The 18,949-nt window shown below is 31.1% G+C and overlaps 2 protein-coding genes across 2 annotated transcripts in view; one reads left to right on the top strand and one right to left on the bottom strand.

Annotated features, from left to right (window-relative positions):
- The window catches only part of LOC125833069 (uncharacterized), a 1,066,246-nt gene that overhangs the window by 877,290 nt on the left and 170,007 nt on the right, over window positions 1-18,949 (top strand). The gene's annotated exons all lie outside the window — the stretch shown is intronic.
- On the bottom strand, window positions 10,951-11,660 carry LOC125833073 (uncharacterized). Its single transcript, XM_049512229.1, has 2 exons — window positions 11,398-11,660; window positions 10,951-11,350 (listed from the first exon to the last, which is right to left on the bottom strand). The coding sequence occupies exons 1-2, from the start codon at window positions 11,658-11,660 to the stop codon at window positions 10,951-10,953; spliced, it is 663 nt and encodes a 220-aa protein (XP_049368186.1).

The raw sequence follows: 18,949 nt of genomic DNA, 5'->3' as shown, positions 1-18,949 counted from the left end.
TCCACCAACGAATTAGTATGGGTGTCAGTCACTGTCATTTAGATCGTGAAGTTAGTTTTGTTATTTTTTCTTAATTATTCACTATAGATGCAAAGATGGAAATAAGTCCATTGATATAGAAAATAAATGGAGGAAGACAAAAGGCGGGGTTGTAGAAAATAGCATGATGTAAAATTTGCTTATTATATTTAGAATAATATATCTCTTAATTATTAGTAGCGGTTTTTTTTTTTCAACTACTCTGTCCCTCTTTGAAAACTATAACAATGTCCCTCCTTGAAAACTATAACAATTTTATTTACACCGAGATCTTTTAATTTATTTATTTTTGGTTAACATAAGATCTTTTAATTGATAGTATGGGAATTTCGTTGTAAATTTTAACTATTTTGTCATTTGTCATAGACAAGTCCGGATTTATTTTTCTGAAATTTTTTCACATGTACATATTTATATTTTCAATTTTTAATTATCATTTTTTTGTGAAAGTAACGCACTATTTATCTATTTATTAATATTAAATTTATTTCAAATTTAGCCTTTGTCTATGCAAGCTCACCCTTGAGCTTTGTGTTTTATTTTTCTTTAACAAGCCTACATGTTTAAGATCATATATTTTATGTGCAGCTGGTCCATGGCATTCTGGTGAGTGCTTTGTGTTTTATTTTTCTTTAACAAGCCTACATGTTTAAGATCATATATTTTATGTGCAGCTGGTCCATGGCATTCTGGTGAGTGACACATATGACTTCAATTTCAGCTTATTATTTTTCTTGTTTTGTATCACCTTTAATTTCAATAGAGTCAATAAGAGGAATAAATTTTCTTCAGCATCATTTGTAGAGAAACATGTTCTCCCAATCTGTTCTCTAGACGTGGTACTATCAGGTGCAACACCAACTATAATAATTTTTTACATCAACCCTAAATCCTAGTTTATATGGATCCCAATAGAAGAACTAGGTTCGACAAAGGGGTCCCCTATTGATTCCCCCTCACTAGATGCACCCAAGTTGAGCCTAACAACTGAACTTTGTTCAACTGTAGGGTCCCCAAAATATCCCCCCTTACAAGATACATCCTTCAAAACTCCCTCAGTAATTTTAAACACACCCAATACAGATTCCCCCTAAGAACCAGCAGTACCTACTCTCTACACCACAACCTCTATTTTATAAGGCACCAAATTAGAGGTGTCATCCACGAAAGTCATCTCAATCATAACATCAGATAGACCATCACATATACAATCTCCAAGAATGTCATTAAGAACCATAAATTGTAATTAATCAAGCACAAACATGTTTCTTGAAGAACACTTTATTCCACAATTTTAGAAAAAGAGGATTTCTTGGTTAAGAAGTTTATGAAAGAGAAGGGTGTGAGTTATAGAGACACACTAGGATAAGGCTTTCAATAGGCTTTTAATAAGATATTTTTTTAGTGGTATTAAGAGTCCTTTGAGATGAAGAGTTTTATCTTGGGTAGACATTTGGTTATATTTTATCACAAGAAAGATTGATTAGATTCCTTTTAGAGAACACAAAAAATAGAGCATAGGACATGCATATATATTTTGGGACAAGTGGAAGGAACAGGTTCAAGTGCATTAATTCTATACTTAGTCATGAATAGTTGTAGTATACATACCTTAGATCGCTGGATAATGCTAAATTTTGCTCCAATTTTACTAAGTCTCTCTCTTGTGATAGATGCAAATACAATGTTATAGTGCATGAATGACTTGACTTTAAAAGTGGTATAGAGACGTACAACTTAATGTACAAGACTGAGAATAAAATTCAAGATTAAAGGGAAATATGTGCAATGTTTATTAGCCATTGAGGGATACTCATGTGATCTTAATAATCCCCAAGTTCCAAATTGTTTCTTTTAAAAGTGTTTTCCTAGGTTGATCATCATTCTTGATTGATGGACTCGCAGTTTACACACATTGATCATCTGAGTGTGCCTCACATGACTTTTGATGTTCGTAATTGTTAAATACTGCATAGATTGGACCTGTTTCTTTCACATGTTTCTTCATAATTGATTTAGAGATCATTGGCAACTCATCATCATCCTGCAGGCTTGTTTCTCTTCTTACAAAGTTGTAATATATTGAGTGGATTTTGGTTCATTCCTTCAACATGATGCCTTCTTTCAATTTGTGTTCTTTAGTCTTTCCCATTTTTATTTCATTATCAAAGCTATTATTTCATCCTTTTCTTTTGCAAGTGAGAGGAATTTCTTCTAGTTTCAATCATACATCTAGAGCAGCATGTGTTCATTGGTGAATGTTGTCTGCTTCCTCTCACTTTTCCTGCAAATTCAAAGGTTCGATTTAGGAACCCAGACTAGCTTGGGTCCTTTGTATTGATAAAAAGGATGAATGAGATCTCTATCAATCCATATTGGTAAAACATATTTAGATTTTTTCTTTTGCCCAACCTGTTCCTTTGACGTGATTCTTTTCTTTTAACATGGTTGATTTTTCTATTTGAGGCAGCTTTAAAGTTTTTATTCATGTGATTTATGCAAGTACCCCTTGAGTGACCAATACTACAACAATGTGTGCACAAATAAGAGGTTTTCTTAGGGACTTCTTCAACAAAACTTATTCCAACTTTAGTGTTATGTGTTCTATTTCTGAGCTGAGTCGAAATCATTGAGGATTGAGTCCATTTGTTTGCCCTTTCAAGTTCATACTTAGTTCAAGCCAGGTCAAGATTTATTCTTCTAGATTTTTCCCTTCCAGAAAATAGTTCATTTTTTAACATCTTTAAATCTTGGTCACATCTGATTTGGTCACAACTAATTTTTCTTTTCCCATTCCTAGTAACACTTTGTTTCAAAATTTCAGATTTGAGAGCCAAAGTGTAGGAATCAAGTTGTTGTACCTGTTCCTTAAGGAATGGATTTTCTTTCTTGTGATCAGTGTTAAGTTTTTCAAGATTAGTATATTCAAATTTTAAACTGGTCAAGGAAATCAATAACTGATCTTTGTTTCATCCAACTCTTGAACATTATCTATGAGAGTTAAAATAAGGGAAGATAATTTTTTCTTTAAAAAACATTTTAGTTTATTTTTAAGGTCAAGAAGATTTACCTCCCTTTTATCAGTGTCTGACTCAGAGTCTGGTTCAGAGTCCTCCATGGCCATCAAAGCCATATCTTCTGCATAATCTTCATTTGAGTTGTCTGAACTTGTTCCTCAAGCAGTATACATAGCGTTTTCAAATTCTTTTTCTTTGCTTGGGGGCAGTTTTCTCTTAGTTTCCACCTTCCTTGAAGAGTGTTTTGAGGTTTTTGCTTATCATGGATATGTCCACATCATTCAGATTAGATTCATCACTCTCAATTGCTTTAAAAGAGTATCGTATCTTTGTTTCTTCCACTCATTTTTGTTTCATCAACATTCATCTTGTAAGTCTTTAGATTCCCTACAAGTTCATCTAAACTCACGGTTGTCAAATCATTTGCTTCTCTAATTGCAGTGACCTTGATTTTCCATGACCTAGGTAGAGTCCTCAACACTTTATCCACATGTTCCTTAGTAGTATATATAGTTCCCAAAGACACTAGTTCATTCACAATAGTAGTGAATCTAGTAATCATATCTTGAAGTGATTCACCACTCTCCATCTTAAATGCTTTATATTAAGTGGATAGTCTAGCAATTCTAAATTTTCTTACTTGGGGAGTTCCTTCATGTGCATTGACTAGTGTGTCCCAAATTTGTTTCGTTGTAGTACAACTAGAGATGCGATTGAACTCGTCAGGTCCAAGTCCAAATACAAGGATACACTTAGCTTTAACATTCTTTGCGAGCATTCTATAATCAGTTTCTCCATATTCAGCCTTGGGCTTTGGAATGACTTTCCCTTCATCATCATTTATCATAGGAATAAGAGGACCATCAGTAACTCTCATTCATAGTTCATAGTCATGGACTTGTAGAAAATCCTCCATTCTCGTCTTCCACCATGTGTAGTAATGTCCATTGAATAGTGGTGGTATGTTGATGTGTTGACCTTCACTGTGTCCAACAGGAGGTGCAGAATTCATAGTGATCTTATCTTGAGTTATTAGACTCTACAAAGATAACTTGCTCTGATATGAATTGTTGGAATACTGACCCCCAGATTTTCCTAAGGAACATGTATATTCTATCTGTTCCTTTGCAGATTACATCAGTTATGTTATGTAAAACAAATAAAGTAATGACACAATATTTTATCGCAAAAACCCCGGCTCATAAAGGGTAAAAAACCACGACCTACACCTCTGTAGGATTTAACTCTACTTCATTAAACTCTGAGCCTCAACAAAAGATTACAAACCTATGTAACCTAAGAAATTATAAACTCTAATTCCTAGACGCCAACAACCAACTAGATCGTCGATCCCACTTCAAGTTATAAATTCGGATTACAACTCTTGCAATCCTAGGAACTAACTCTAATTCCTAAACTCCAACAGAAACCTCCCAAGGTTTATGTTTATGTTCCTGAGTCTTTAAATAGCCCCAACTTGAAGACTCTATTCCTACTCCAGTTTATACTTCACTGGATCTAGAAAGAATTAAAGATACAACTCGATAAAAACTCAATACAAGCAAACTTGACTTAAGAACTATAAAACATAAGCCTATGAATCAATTCTTCAATTCTTGTTTCCTTGTGTTGGCACTTCGTAATCAGAAATCACTCAAATATGAACTCCATCTATTTGATTGTATTCTGCTTATAACTCTTTGTTTAAGCGCGCAAGTTTCGTTGGAAGATCCTTGTTCTATTTATAGCCTAAGTAGACCAAGAATCATTTTCCTACTTCAACTCTGCTTCTTTATCCGTGTGGAATTTGGAAATTTTTGTAAACTGATTTTATGCACGCTTCCTCTTTCTTGAAGGAATTCTTTTATGAAAGGAAATTTGTTTGCACTGGTTTCTTGTCAAAAAAGCAACCCTTCCACCGCTTTATAACTTCTAATTCGCGTGATTGACATTCTTCTTATCCTAGTCGGATTCGGTCTAAAAGGAACATGTCGGTGCAACCGATTCCTTTCATCTGCTCCTCTATTTGTTAATTATCAAAATCTTTCTTCATCTAACACTACTTTATTTTTCTTTTAAGTTATCTCGTTTTACATTTTTCAGCGCACTACAAAATGCACGTGGTGCCTCATTCCCCAAACAAACAACTTTTCACAACATCCAAAAGTTATATACTACTCCCTCCGTCCACTTTTATATGTCATGTTGTATTTTTTAAAAATTAATTTTAATTTTTAAATTTAAATTAGATTACATTAATTCGATATTTAAAAAAAAAGATATTCAAAAACTATACGAAAAGTACTATAATTTGCAATTTTTGCATATTAACATGATGAAAAAATACATCATAAAATGTTAGTCGAAGTTTTTATGATTTGACTCTAAAAAAGGAAATTATGATAATTAAAAGTGGACGGAGATAGTATTAATTTTATATATTTATATTTTCTCCATGAAGCAACGTTAAAACTGACCACAGATGTCCCAAAATATCGAGGGAATCCTGCAATTGATAATATTAAATTATTAATTGATCACGTCCAAAGATATTTACGATCTCCAATTCAATTCTCTATTTTTATTTCGTAAAATCAACTTTAACTCAATTCTCTATATTTCACTATAAAAAAAAAAACTTTTCTCTTTATTTAATATTATATTATTATTTTCATTTTGAGCTAAATTTTCTTATTTTATAAAATTAATTAATTTTTTAGGCAAAATAATCACTCTATATAATTCACGTTCTTTTAAGAATTTTTGTGTAAAGGGGGTGGAGATGGTTTTAATAAAAAGGGTAAAACTGATACTGTAACTATTTTCGGACACGAGAAGCTTCTGCTTAATTACAATTAATCAGTACTATTAAGGTGATAATTTCAACCATATTTGAATCGTAAAAGATGTGATTTTTGTATACTAGTGTTGCGAACGCATGTGTATGTTGTATTTGAAAGTACATGATTTCTTAAAATAATATTAATGTTATTTATTAAAATAAAAGCTAGTTGAGTAAATAAATATACATGATATGTACAGATTTCTTGAATTGTCATATGCTAATTTGTTTAACGAGGTAGGGGTGTGCAAAAATGGAACCGATCGATAAATCGAACCGATAAAAATGTTATTGGGTTATTGGATTAACGGTTTTTTAATGGTTTTATAAAAAAAAATGTTGGGTTATCGGTTTGGTATTGGTTTTTAATATTGGGTTATTGAGTAAACCGATAATCCATTAAGACTAGTAATTTACTACTTTTACTTGTACATAAATATTATATATTAATTTCAATACCTTAGTAGTTACTATCTTTCTCCTTTAGCCTTCAATTCACACTTCACAATGACTTTGAGTTCACAATTTCACATTATAAAAAACGTTAAAATCTAAAGTAAGAATCTCATTCCTCTTAATTTCTCTTTGTGTTACGCTTGTATAGTTCTTTTCATGTTTGTTATTATTGTTTCTATATTATAAGCATTTGTAAACTTACATTATTGTGTTTTCGCATCAAATTTATTAGAAAAGTCATATATTTGTTTTATAAGTATTTTCTTATTGGTTAAATCGAAAAGCGAACCGTTAAGGACCAAAACCAATAAACCGAAAACCAATAAAAAATATCTTATTGGTTTGGTTATTGGTTTAACATATTTAAAAACCGAAAACTGATAAACTGAACCGATAATACATAAAACCGAACCGACCGATGCACACCCCGATATCGAGATAACGATGATTAATTGGTTAATGTATTTTAAATTGTTTTTATTTATTTTATAAAGACAAACTTATAATGAAGTGATTATAAGTGTATCACACGTAGTATTTTATAGAAGATATTGTATGTTTCATTTAGGGATACTAAGACTAAGATGTGAAGCAAATGTTAAAATAAAACTTTGGGCGTCGATGAATCATGTTTATATGAAGGGAAAAGGTCAAATATGTCAGTGAAGTTTGATAATGACAAAACTAACACCATGAACCAGCTTCATTCCTTCGTTAATGGAGATCAACTTGATCTAAAGAGTAACTGAATTTAGAGAGAAGAATTGTGATTTCATTGAATGTGAATTATAGCATAACCAGTACAATGTGACTCTATATATACAATTACTAATCAACAGAATATGGCAGAAATTAACTAATCAACAACTTGACCCTAACTAACTCTAATGTAACTGATTCTTAACTAACTCTATTGTACATAGTTAACTAACTCCATTGTACACAAATAACTGACTATATTGTACACTTTATATTCTCATCACCCCCTCCCCCCGCTCAAGTTGGAGGTGATGTAATTACAGATAACTTGTGTAATAGAGTAGTGTGTTTAACCCCAGTCAGGGCGTTGGTGAAGATGTCTGCCAACTGTGAATCAGTGGAGATGTGATGGAGTGTGATCAGGCCTTGTTGAAGCTTAGTCCTAACAAAATGACAATCAATTTCTATATGTTTTGTCCTCTCATGAAAGACTGGATTCTTGGTAATATGGACTACTGCTTGACTGTCACAATTAACATGTATAGGCAAGGAGCATTGTATTGTTAGTTCACCAAGCAATCTTTCAAGCCACACTAATTCTCCCACAACTTGTCTTACAGCTCTATATTCAGCTTCAGCAGATGAAAAAGATATTGTAGCTTGCTTCTTTGACTTCCAATTGACAGGACTATCACTCATAAGCACTAGGTATCCACTAACAGACTTCCTTGAGTCAGGGCAAGCAGCCCAATCAGAATCACAATAAGCATTGATAGTAAGATCAGGCTTGTTCGAGATGAAAATCCCCATTGTTGGATCATGTTTCAAATATTCAGGTACATGGTACGCTGCTTTCAAATGTGGTTCCCTAAGTGATTGCATGAATTGGCTCAGGTGTTGTACATTATAGGTTATGTCCATCTAGTGTTAGTTAGAAAGTTTAGCTTGTCAACCGACTTCCTATATTGAATGGGATCAGGCAAGAGTTTGCCATCTGTGGCTGTCAACTTCTCAATGCAATCAAGTGGTGATGTAGTGGCCTTGTAACTCAACACATCAAAATCCTTCATTTTTTATATAAGTTCCAATGTGGAGGTACCATGTATACTTCCTCATGTAAATCACCATGCAAGAATTCATTTTTGATATAAGTTCCAATCCATCTTGACAGCTAAAGAAATTAAGGTTCTAACAGTGGTTATAACCATAGGTAAGAAGGTTTCAGTGTAATCTACCCCAACTTGTTGTGTATAACCTTTGACTACCAATCTGGTGTTGAACCTCTCCACACTTCCATCAGCCTTATGCTTGATTTTGTACACCTACTTGCATTCAATAGCCTTCTTCCCATCAGGCAACATGACCATCTCCCAAGTGTCATTATCATACAAGGCTTCAAACTCCTGTGTCATGTCCTGCTACCAGGCAGGGTGCAATATTGCCTCTTCAAATGAATTAGGCTCACATTTAAGTGAAATGGTTGTCAGTAACTGTTGGCTATCAAAACAAAGACTAGTGAAACAAACATGGTCATGGTGAGACATAAAAGAAGTGAGGGAGTGCAGCTTAGGTAAGGTATAGTTGTATTCCTTTAGGTAATTAGGAATATGTATGGTCCTGGTTGTTTTTTTGGGTTCTGGTAAAGTATCATTGAGCATAGTAGCATTTGGATCAGGCAAGGTATTTTGGGTTGCAGGTTCATGTAGGACAACAAGTGGTATTACATTCATATTGGTTTTACTAATTAATTGATTATCAGTGACCTCATGTGGTGTGAAATTTTCCAGCAAATCATCAGTAGCAAAAGTGTTCATTTTACTAGGCATACAAGGTATGTTAGTGGCATAAATAATCATTTGTAAAATAGAATTGAAACTAGAACCATCAGGGGCAATAACAGAGGGAAAAATCTTTTCATGGAAGGTAACATCTCTAGATATATGAACTCTCTTAGTATCCAGATTCAAAACTTTGTAACCTTTTGTGTTGAATGGGTAGCCAACAAAATATGTGGTGTGGTTCTTTGTTCAAATTTATCCTTGTAAGTTCTTAAGGTGGTGGAAAAACAAAGACAACCAAAACTGTTAAGGTGGGAATATGTAGGTTGTTTGTGGTACAATATTTCATATGGAGACTTGTTCTGAAGAAGTTGAATGGGCAATCTATTAATCAGGTATGTGGCAGTCAGTACACATTTCCCCCAATACCTCATGGGCAACTTTGACTAAAATAAAAGTGCCCTTGTTGTTTCAAGCAGGTACTTATGTTTCCTTTCTACCACACCATTTTGTTGAGGTGTATAAGGACAAGTTTTTTGGTGTATGATACCTTTGGTTTGGAAAAAACATGTGGCCTCAGCTGAAGTGAACTCTAACCCATTTTCAGATCTTATGGCTTTCAACTTGGTTTGGAATTGATTTTCTATGAGAGATATGAAGGCTTTGATAGTTTGGAGAGCATTACTTTTACATCTTAGCAATTGTGTCTAAGTGGACCTACTGTGGTCATCTACCATAGTGAGAAAATAGTGATAACCATCATGAGTGGGAATATGGTATGGTCCCCATAGGTCAACATGCAGTAACTCAAACACTTTAATAGTGGTGGTGGTGGTACTTTTTGGAAAGGGCATCCTAGTTTTCCTAGCCATAGGGCATATGGTGCAGGTAAAAGGCTGTTTGGAAGAAAAGTTCACAGGTATAGTTGAGATGTTTTTCATTTTTACAAAAAGTACATGTCCTAATCTAGCATGACATAAGAGTTCATCATCGTAAGTGTGACTAGAGACATTAGCAAATGAAGGACAAGTATCAGTAAAACAAGAGGAAGGAACAACATTACAATCTTCATTATTTATAGGAGAGTATTTTACAGAAGATGTAGTGTACACATTAGAGTTTGAATTCCTGTCAATGTTTCCTAAAAAAGGGACAATATGACAATTAAAATGAGGTGTTTTGCTCTCAGCAGATGGATAACAATTGTGGCATTTGTGACCCAGGAAGTACAGGCCATTCTTGGCTTTACCAAGTTCCAGGGGGCTCTTCAGAGAAGGGCCCTGCAGTAAATAAGAAAATTTATCAAAATTGACTATACCATTGAGTTGTAGTGCTAAACAATGAATAGAAATGAGATTAAACTTGAATCTAGGTACAAACAATACTTTGCTTAGAGTCAAAGCTGGAATTAAACAAACATCACCAATTTCAGTCACTTTAACCTTATAACCATTTGGGAGTGAAATTAGGAAGGGATATGAAAGTGATCTAATGTTTGTGAGGGTGGTTTTATCATAGGTCATATGATGTGATTCTCCTGAATCTATGATCTAAGAGCCAGTAGCCAGTTTAACACGCTTACAAGAAAGATCACATATATCAGTGATAGAGGAATAACAAGAAAGTATACTTGCCTAGTTCACAGCTCCATTCAGCATGATGTCTGAGTTGTCTGAATTTGAGGCTCCATTTCCAACCTGTAGTGTTCCCAAGAGATTGAGTAGTTGTTCATATTGGTCTTTGGACAAGTTCAATGGCATTTGCCCCCTCATTTCAGGTTCCTCCTCAGTTTGATGCTCATTCATATTAGAGGCACACACATTTGCTGCAGAAGTTGTGCCTTTTCCCTTTTGGAACCTTGGATTGGATGGGTATCCATGAAGCTTGTAAAATCTATCCTTTGTGTGTCCTGATTTCTTATAGTAGTCACAAAATAAAGAAGACCTGTTAGTACTGGAATTGTCTCTAAACACAGTGTTGTTGTTTGTATTCCTAGAACTGGTTCCATCCCCTCTAGATGAACTGTAGGTTGTCATGAACCCCTTGTATCAACCATTGTTGTTGGTCTATCCATAGGCACTGAGAGAGGTAGAATCCAAAGTTGTATGATTGTGAGGTTTCACCTCTCTTTGCCTTTCTCTTGGGATAATATGGCAAAAGCTTGATCCATGCTAGGAAGTGTATTCATCATGATAATGTTGCATCTGACAGTCGTATACATCTCATTTAACCCTATTAAAAAATGTATTAGTCTCCTTTCTTGTTCAGCCTTGTGCAGTTTGCTTTTACCCCCATAGGTGCACACACAAGTGCACCGAGAATTGACATCAATGGTACTCATTTCCTCCCACAACTTCTTCATTTTTTGTGTAATACCAGTTATGTCTAGAGTGCCTTGGACAAGGTCATTGATTTCCTTCTGCAATTGATACAACTTGCGCTTATTGGTTTGATCGTACCTTTCTTCCAATTCTGCCCAGAGTTCCTTGGCATTGTTCACATACTGCAATCGCCTAAATCTGGGGACAGGGATTTCAGGATCCAAAATGTGACCATGTCATCACACCTCTCCCACTGCATGAAACTAGGATCAGTGGGAGTAGGTCGCACAATTCCTCCGTTAATGAACCCTGGTTTGCTCTTGACTGAAAGAGCTCTGAGAACAGCCCTTCGGCAAGATTTATAACCAATACCATCAAAAACTGCAGGCAAAAGAAAGGATCTTGCACTCTCTGAGGGATGCAAGTAAAAAGAACTAGCAAATTCCAATCGAACTATAGACGAACTACAAGTAGGATCAGCTTGAATGTCAACTTGAATGTCAACCATGGTGTTCAAGTATTCGCGAAGAAATTTAGCACGAAAACAACCAGAAATCCAATTGGTGTAATAAACGAGAAAACTGATCCACCATAAGAGAATCAGGTGAAGATCGCTAAATCAAAATATGATAGAAGCAAAGAATTCACAACACAATTCTTCAAACAGCTAATCGAAAGCAACATAGAAGAGTTTGTGCAAATGCAGGAGAGAAGCGTACGAAGTGAATTTGGAGAAGAACTACGAGCAATCCACCTACTCTGATACCATGACAAAACTAACACCATGAACCAGCTCCATTCCTTCATTAATGGAGATCAACTTGATCAAAAGATTAACTGAATTTAGAGAGAAGAATCGTGATTTTACTGAATGTGAATAAGAGCATAAGCATTACAATGTGACTCTATATATACAATTACTAATCAACAAATAAAATTTTTATCTATGACATCGGTTAATAGTTTGGCTCACCTATGTCATTGTCGTTAAACAAAGTGTTCATTTGTGTCATTATTTATTAATGAAAAATATAGCCAATTTTAACATACCACGTTCTGTACATAGCCAATAATAAATAGGTTACATCACTAATTAAATCAGTCAAATAAAAAAATTATACAAATAATGCCGCAAGGCGCAAACGTTAAATTTTGCATTATTGAACAGATAGTTGAGATGAGTTGAAATCGTAGAAGGGATGAGTTAATATCTCAGATGGTCACTCAACTTTGAATAGTTCACTTAGAAAGTCACTCAACTTTGAGTTATTCACTTGGAAAGTCACTCAACTTTGTTTTATAACTCAAAAGTCACTCAACTATTGATATTTCACTTAGAAAGTCACTCAACTATTGATATTTCACTTAGAAAGTCATCCAAGAAATTTAAATAATTTATTCAATAAACATTATTGAAATCTAATTTTTATTTTAACTATTTTTTTTAACAAATAATAAAATGTCTATTTTAATTATCTTATTGACTCACTCCACTTATTTAACTCACAATTTTTTTTATAACGTACATCAGCATGGACTAATTAAATTTGCTGAAAAATGATCCAAAAAAGAAGAAGATTGGAATTGAACGGAAGTAATTTAGGAGTAATTAAAAAAAAACGCACAGTAGCATATAGCAATTTTTTATTTTTTTTTAAGAAAATAGTTTTAAAAAATTGTATTCAACAAAATTTAATAAAATAATTAAAATGAGCATCTTTCTGTTAAAATAACAGTTTAAACAAAAATTGTATTTAACAAAATTTAATGAAAAAATTATTAAATTAGTTGGGTGACTAAAATATCAATAGTTGAGTGACTTTCTAAGTGAAATGATAATAGTTGAGTGACTTTCTAAGTAAACTATTCAAAGTTGAATGACTTTCTAAGTGAATTATTCAAAGTTTGGTAACCATCTGAGATATTATCTCTAGAATGGATGCTGGTGAGAAAAAGGAATGTTGAATAGCTCATTACTGATAAAAGAAAAAAAATCACAAACTATGAAAAACAAAAATTATCAAAAGTTTTTTTTCCTGCTAAATTAAAACTATTTAAAATATTGGCTATTTGTAAACATAAAAATCAAATTCTTAAAATCGATTAACCCTCGCGCATACCCAATCAATTTTTGGCAAGTATTTTTCATCGCTTTCTCGATTTGTGGGGTAAATATTTTTTAATTATTTATAAATTATCTCGATAAATATTAAGTGTTGGGTTAAAATTGAATTTGGGTGAATATTTTAATTTGGTTGAATTTTTTAATTTGAATAATTTAATTAGTAGCATGCCTCATACATCAGTGGTCACATGTAAAATGTAGTATGCCAAAGCCGGATATGTTTTTTCTTGATAAAAAATGGCATGAATTCATGATAATGATGAAGGTGAGCTCAAGTTTTATCGAATAGCATAAATGAGTCTTTTTTAAAGTGCAATAATGTATTTGAACTTTTTTTCGGTATAAAATAACAAAAATTTGAAGTGATATTTGAATTCAACATTATAATCCCCTTTCCATTTCCCTTTTCTCTACCCCCAATTTTTTCTTTAAAAAAAAAGTTAAATGGTTCAAAAATCACATTATCTTTCATCAATAATTTACATCAATATATTAGGATAGATGTCCACAGAAGGCATCTCTTCATATGAAGTCACGAATTGATCATTAGAAATTATTGTTAAGTTCTTTCATTCATTGTTATACTATAAATATAAGATTTTAAATTTTATGAGGGTACTTAATAAGATAGTTCATATATATATATATATATATATAAAAGGTAGTTCATATTCTATTATTATGTGCTAGATACGTGGTGATTGTAATTGATTCGAAGTATTAATTTTTTATTCTAAGATGACTAGATTTCTACTTTATTTGGTGATTCGTAAATTAATCTTTTGGATAGTTAATTTCACTTATTCAGGATATTTATATTGATATATATTTTTATATTTTAAAAATTATTTGACAAGCTACATGAATGATCAAAGAGATCATGTTTTACAATTTATGAAAAAACTGTAAAATAATTCGAAAGGAACATTGCACGAGAATGTGAAAACAAAATCATTTCAGAAGGTTCTAAAATATGTGTTGATAAAAATAGATAAGAGTGATTGAAAATGATTAGTCAATAAACATTTTTTATCTGATAAATTTAAGATATGACTTTATAACTTAATACTACCATTTTACTTTAAGTGGGCATGTGATTAATTATTAAAACAATATATATATATATATATATCTGAATCTAGAATCGCTGATGTGGCAACCTTCAATGGCCAGCATTTGCAATTATCTATTTTATCTTTCTAATTAAAATAAAATCTGAATTTTTTCCTAAAATAAAAACTTCAATGAATTAAAAGATCACACTAAATAGGAGTAATTAATTACTCAGCAGCCCAAAACGTCATTGTCAATTTTTTTAGTTTTTATCTCATTTTTTTTATCACTAAATTAATATAATATTCATAAATTAATGAAAAAATTAATCTTATCAATGATTATTACCGTTACAACCTTTCATAATCCATATTTATTGGCCATTACAATTTTTTTCATACTAATTCATCATATTTATGAAGAATAAAGTATTTCTAATTTATAAATGGAGTTACAAATCATTCATATTCTATAGCTATATATATGCATACATAGATGCAAAACGGATAAAGTCTAAAAGATATGTATTTTTGTTGTTTTCTTTTTCAATTCCGATAATACCTTTCTCTTTCTCTTTCTTTTTTTTTTTTTTTCGTTTGTTGTGACGATGTTACTAATTTTTAAGGTTAGTAGGTAATTTGTTTCATTTGTAATGAGTTTTTTTTTCTTTGTAATTTGCAGGAAATTTTAAAATGGAGCACAGGTATGTATTTAACTGTTTTTTATTCTTTATTTTTTGTAATATTTTTTTTTCTTCATTTTAGTGATGATTCTATCAAAGAAGATTACTAGATACTTAACTTTACTGATGATATGAGATTATTTGTTTTGTATTTGTAACATTTTAGATTTATTTATCATATTGTAATATTATTTTGATTAAGACTTATTTTTTCAAGACCAAGAAGAGTTGGTCATAATCGGGTGAAGTTACTAAATTATTCAATCGTTTTTTATAATTTATAGTTGAGTTTTGAATATATATATATATATTTATTTTTTTTGATACAGTTTTAATTTATTGAATCCAAATAGAATTTTCACACAATCTTAAAATTCCCCGCCCCCCTAAGAATCAAGTAGGATTAACAAATGAACTAATTAAGTGTCCACCGTACTTATTGATACTGAAGATGCGCAACTCCAATTTCTAAAACATTGTATATGGCATAAGTTTAGGAATGGTATTATAGAATCTTGTTGATAAACTATTAGCCACATAGCAATAGATGATTGGCTATAAAATATGAATTCTTGTACATTACGTGTATAAGCAAGAAGCTAAAATTCAAAAGAGCAGTCTCTTTAATTACGAATTCTTTAATCTATTCATTTTCTTAATATAACATATAAAATCTTGATCACTTCTCACATCTCCACCATATAACGAAATTGAATCTCATACATTTAACTAATGTGAGACTTCAATATTGAACAATAATTTACCGCCAAATTTATATATAATAATAAAGCTAGAAATAGAAAAAAAAATCAATGTCTCTTTGGTCAAGAAATACAATTTTTTTTTCTCCGTTTTAGGGGTTTTCTCTATTTTTTTCCTTATTTATATGTTATATTAAAAACAGTAAAAAAAAAACTCTTTTAACACTCTTAATTATATTAAATATATACAATGTTAGAAACTAAAAGGTCATTACTTTAAATTTCTTAAATGTAAAACTTAATGGGACTTTATTTTCATTATTCCACACAAGTTTTTATTACCCCTAACATAATTAATAGTCATATTCATGACATTAACTGTTATTTTATATTGTAGTCCAACAATAAATACATTAATGATCACATTAGCCTTTTAAGTTTTATGTTTTTTGTGCTATTATATTCATATTATTTGATTTGAAGAATAAGATGAAGACTATTGAGTGGTGACTGCTTGTGGGAGCGGATATCGATAAGAATTCGAAAGATTGCGCAGTGATTTCATATTTTTTTACTGATTACAGTAGTAAGAATGATGTTGCATTATTTATTTTCTTGTATATTTTCTTAATAATTTCTTTTTATTTTATATTTTATATGAATTTTTCTATTAGCGTAAGTTTATAATTTCTTTTGATTCAAAATAGTTACTTATGGCTTTGTTAGAGGTCGCAAATAGACCGATAGATAAACAAATAGACAGATAAATAGATAGATAAAAATTGTAATATTTTTTTAAAAAATATATATATTTTACCATCTTTTATAAACTTACGCTAATAAAACAATTCATAGAAAATATAAAATAAAAAGAAATTATTGAGAGAATATACAAGAAAATAAATAATGCAACATCATTCTTACTACTATAATCAATAAGAAAATATGAAATCACAATCTTTCGAACTCTTATCGATATCCGCTCCCACAAGCAGATCACCACTCAATAGTCTTCATCTTATTCTTCAAATCAAATATTATGAATATAATAGCACAGAAAACATAAAACTTAAAAGGCTAATGTGATATTTATTTTTAAAATATATATATTTTACTATCTTTTACGCGCAGACAAATTTACTAGTTTATGATAAGATTAATTTTTCTTTCAAAATATTTTTAATATCTGATTTTAACAGGACGCACAAAATAAGATTGTAGACTTTGTTTTTTGTTTACTTTCTTTTTGTCCAACTTAAAATTTAACATATAATTTAAGTATTGTAAATATAAAAAAAAGGGTAAGTATTAAAAACTTACTCAATATGTCTATAAGTTTAGGATCCTCATCATACGGATAGCAAGTCCATTAGAGATTGTTTATGAATTGATAAGTAGATCATTTAATCCTTCAAGAAATATCCACTTTGTATAAAAAAAATATATATGTGACTTGTTTTTTCGATTGTGAAGGAAAGCAAAGATGATAATCCATAAAAATGATAGCTATTTTCTTTGAGACTTGTAAGAAGGACAAGAAGTTTGTCGAACTTGAAATTATTGAAAAATATATGTGTCTTGATAAATTTCATTTAACATCCTTATTCTTAATTATTTAATGCATTTTAATATCATAAACAATCTTTAATTGACAATGCGAGTACATATAGACTATAGTCTTTGATTGTACTATTTTTTTTATAACAAAGAAGACTACGTACTTATAGAATTAGACATTTCTCTATTTGAGTGGAGATGTATTCCTTTATTTTTATTTTTGATTAGGCTCCCCCTCGCCCCCACCCCACCTACTTAAATCATACATATTTTCTAAAAAAAATTCACAACATTTGTATTTTTCTCACTTCTTGTTGTGATTCTTGAAAATGTATGACAACCGACTAAAGCAGAGTCTGAAGCTAAAAAGCTAAATTTTTTCTCTAAAAGACATAAACGGTATACTAATTTTTTTTAAAATTAAAACAGTAAAATCACTACTGAGGGAGCGATATTTTTTAATGTCGTGCACGCTGTTAAAAACTTCATTTAAAATAGTTGTTGGAGCAACGATTTTGTCAAAAAAAAAAACATTAAAATCGCTGCCCAGCAACGATTTAAAAAAAATAAAAAAATTGTAAAATCGCTTCCTCAGCAACATTGTTTTCAGAAAAGAATTTTTTTTTCTAAAATCGCTGCCTAGCAGCGTTTTTATAAAAAAAAATTAGCAAAATGGGCAGCGATTTCAGGGTTTTTTTTTTTTTAATGAACAAAATAGCAGCGATTTTAATTTTAAAAAATAACGATTTTAGAGAAAAAAAATTCTTTTTTGAAAACAACGCTGCTGAGGCAGCGATCTCAGCAGCGTTAATTTTAGATTTTTAAAAAAAAACTATCTAATTTTAATTTTTTATTCTTTTTTGGATAAATCGTTGCTGGAGCAGCAATTGTAAATGAAGTATTTAATGGTGCGCACGACATTAAAAAATATCGCTCCCTCGGTAGCGATTTTGCTGTTTTGATTTTAAACAAATTTGATATACCGTTTATATTTTTTTGGAAAAAAAAAGTTACCCTTTAGCTCCGGACTCAACTAAAGCATGGCATTATTATAGGTTGTATGTTCTTTCGTACCATACCAACGGCATGATTAATTTTTTATTCTGTAATTGTTTTATTTTAGCTTCTTGTAGCATTTAATACTGTAAATATTTTTCTATCCCTATTTTTTAAAAGTAACTTGTCTTTTTGTTATTTTGTTACTAATTTTTTTACACTGTATATATTTTTCTATTACTGCCTTTTTAATTGAAATAGTTAAAAACAATTATTTTTAAAATTAAATGGATTAATAGTATAACTTTTTTTTACCCTCCCTAGGAGTTCCCATCCCTTTTGGGACCTTGGTGACTCGAACTCGCAACTTTCGGGTTGAAAGTGAGAGGTGCTTACCATCCGAGCAACTCCCTCTCGTCAAGAATTAATAGTATAACTGTTGTAGTATACTTGTATTTATTTCATTGAGCATTAAATTTACCGTTAATGATTCATAGAATGATTTACTTTAGTATAAAAAGGTAATTATTGTACAAAAAATATTTAATTTTGTGAAGAGATGAGTGTAACTTAAGTTTAATTTATTTTGTAAAGTAATAATGAGTGTTAAGTATTCTGACAAATTTATTTATTCTTTTGTTGGAAAATTGAGTAGGTTGTACTTAAATGACTTTCCACTTTGA

The sequence above is a fragment of the Solanum verrucosum genome, unplaced genomic scaffold (genome assembly GCF_900185275.1).
Source record: "Solanum verrucosum unplaced genomic scaffold, falcon-dt-bn FXZP01000041.1, whole genome shotgun sequence".
Lineage (NCBI taxonomy): Eukaryota > Viridiplantae > Streptophyta > Magnoliopsida > Solanales > Solanaceae > Solanum > Solanum verrucosum.
Note: the sequence above shows the minus strand (reverse complement) of the source record. Positions and strands in the feature narration are given on the sequence as shown.

Excerpts from the sequence above, each read along its gene's own strand:
- LOC125833073 (XM_049512229.1), bottom strand. The coding sequence starts at position 11,660 with ATGGTTGACATTCAAGTTGACATTCAAGCTGATCCTACTTGTAGTTCG. Across the intron at positions 11,351-11,397 it reads AGTTTCATGCAGTGGGAGAG|ATTTAGGCGATTGCAGTATG; the intron begins GTGTGATGACAT and ends CCCTGTCCCCAG.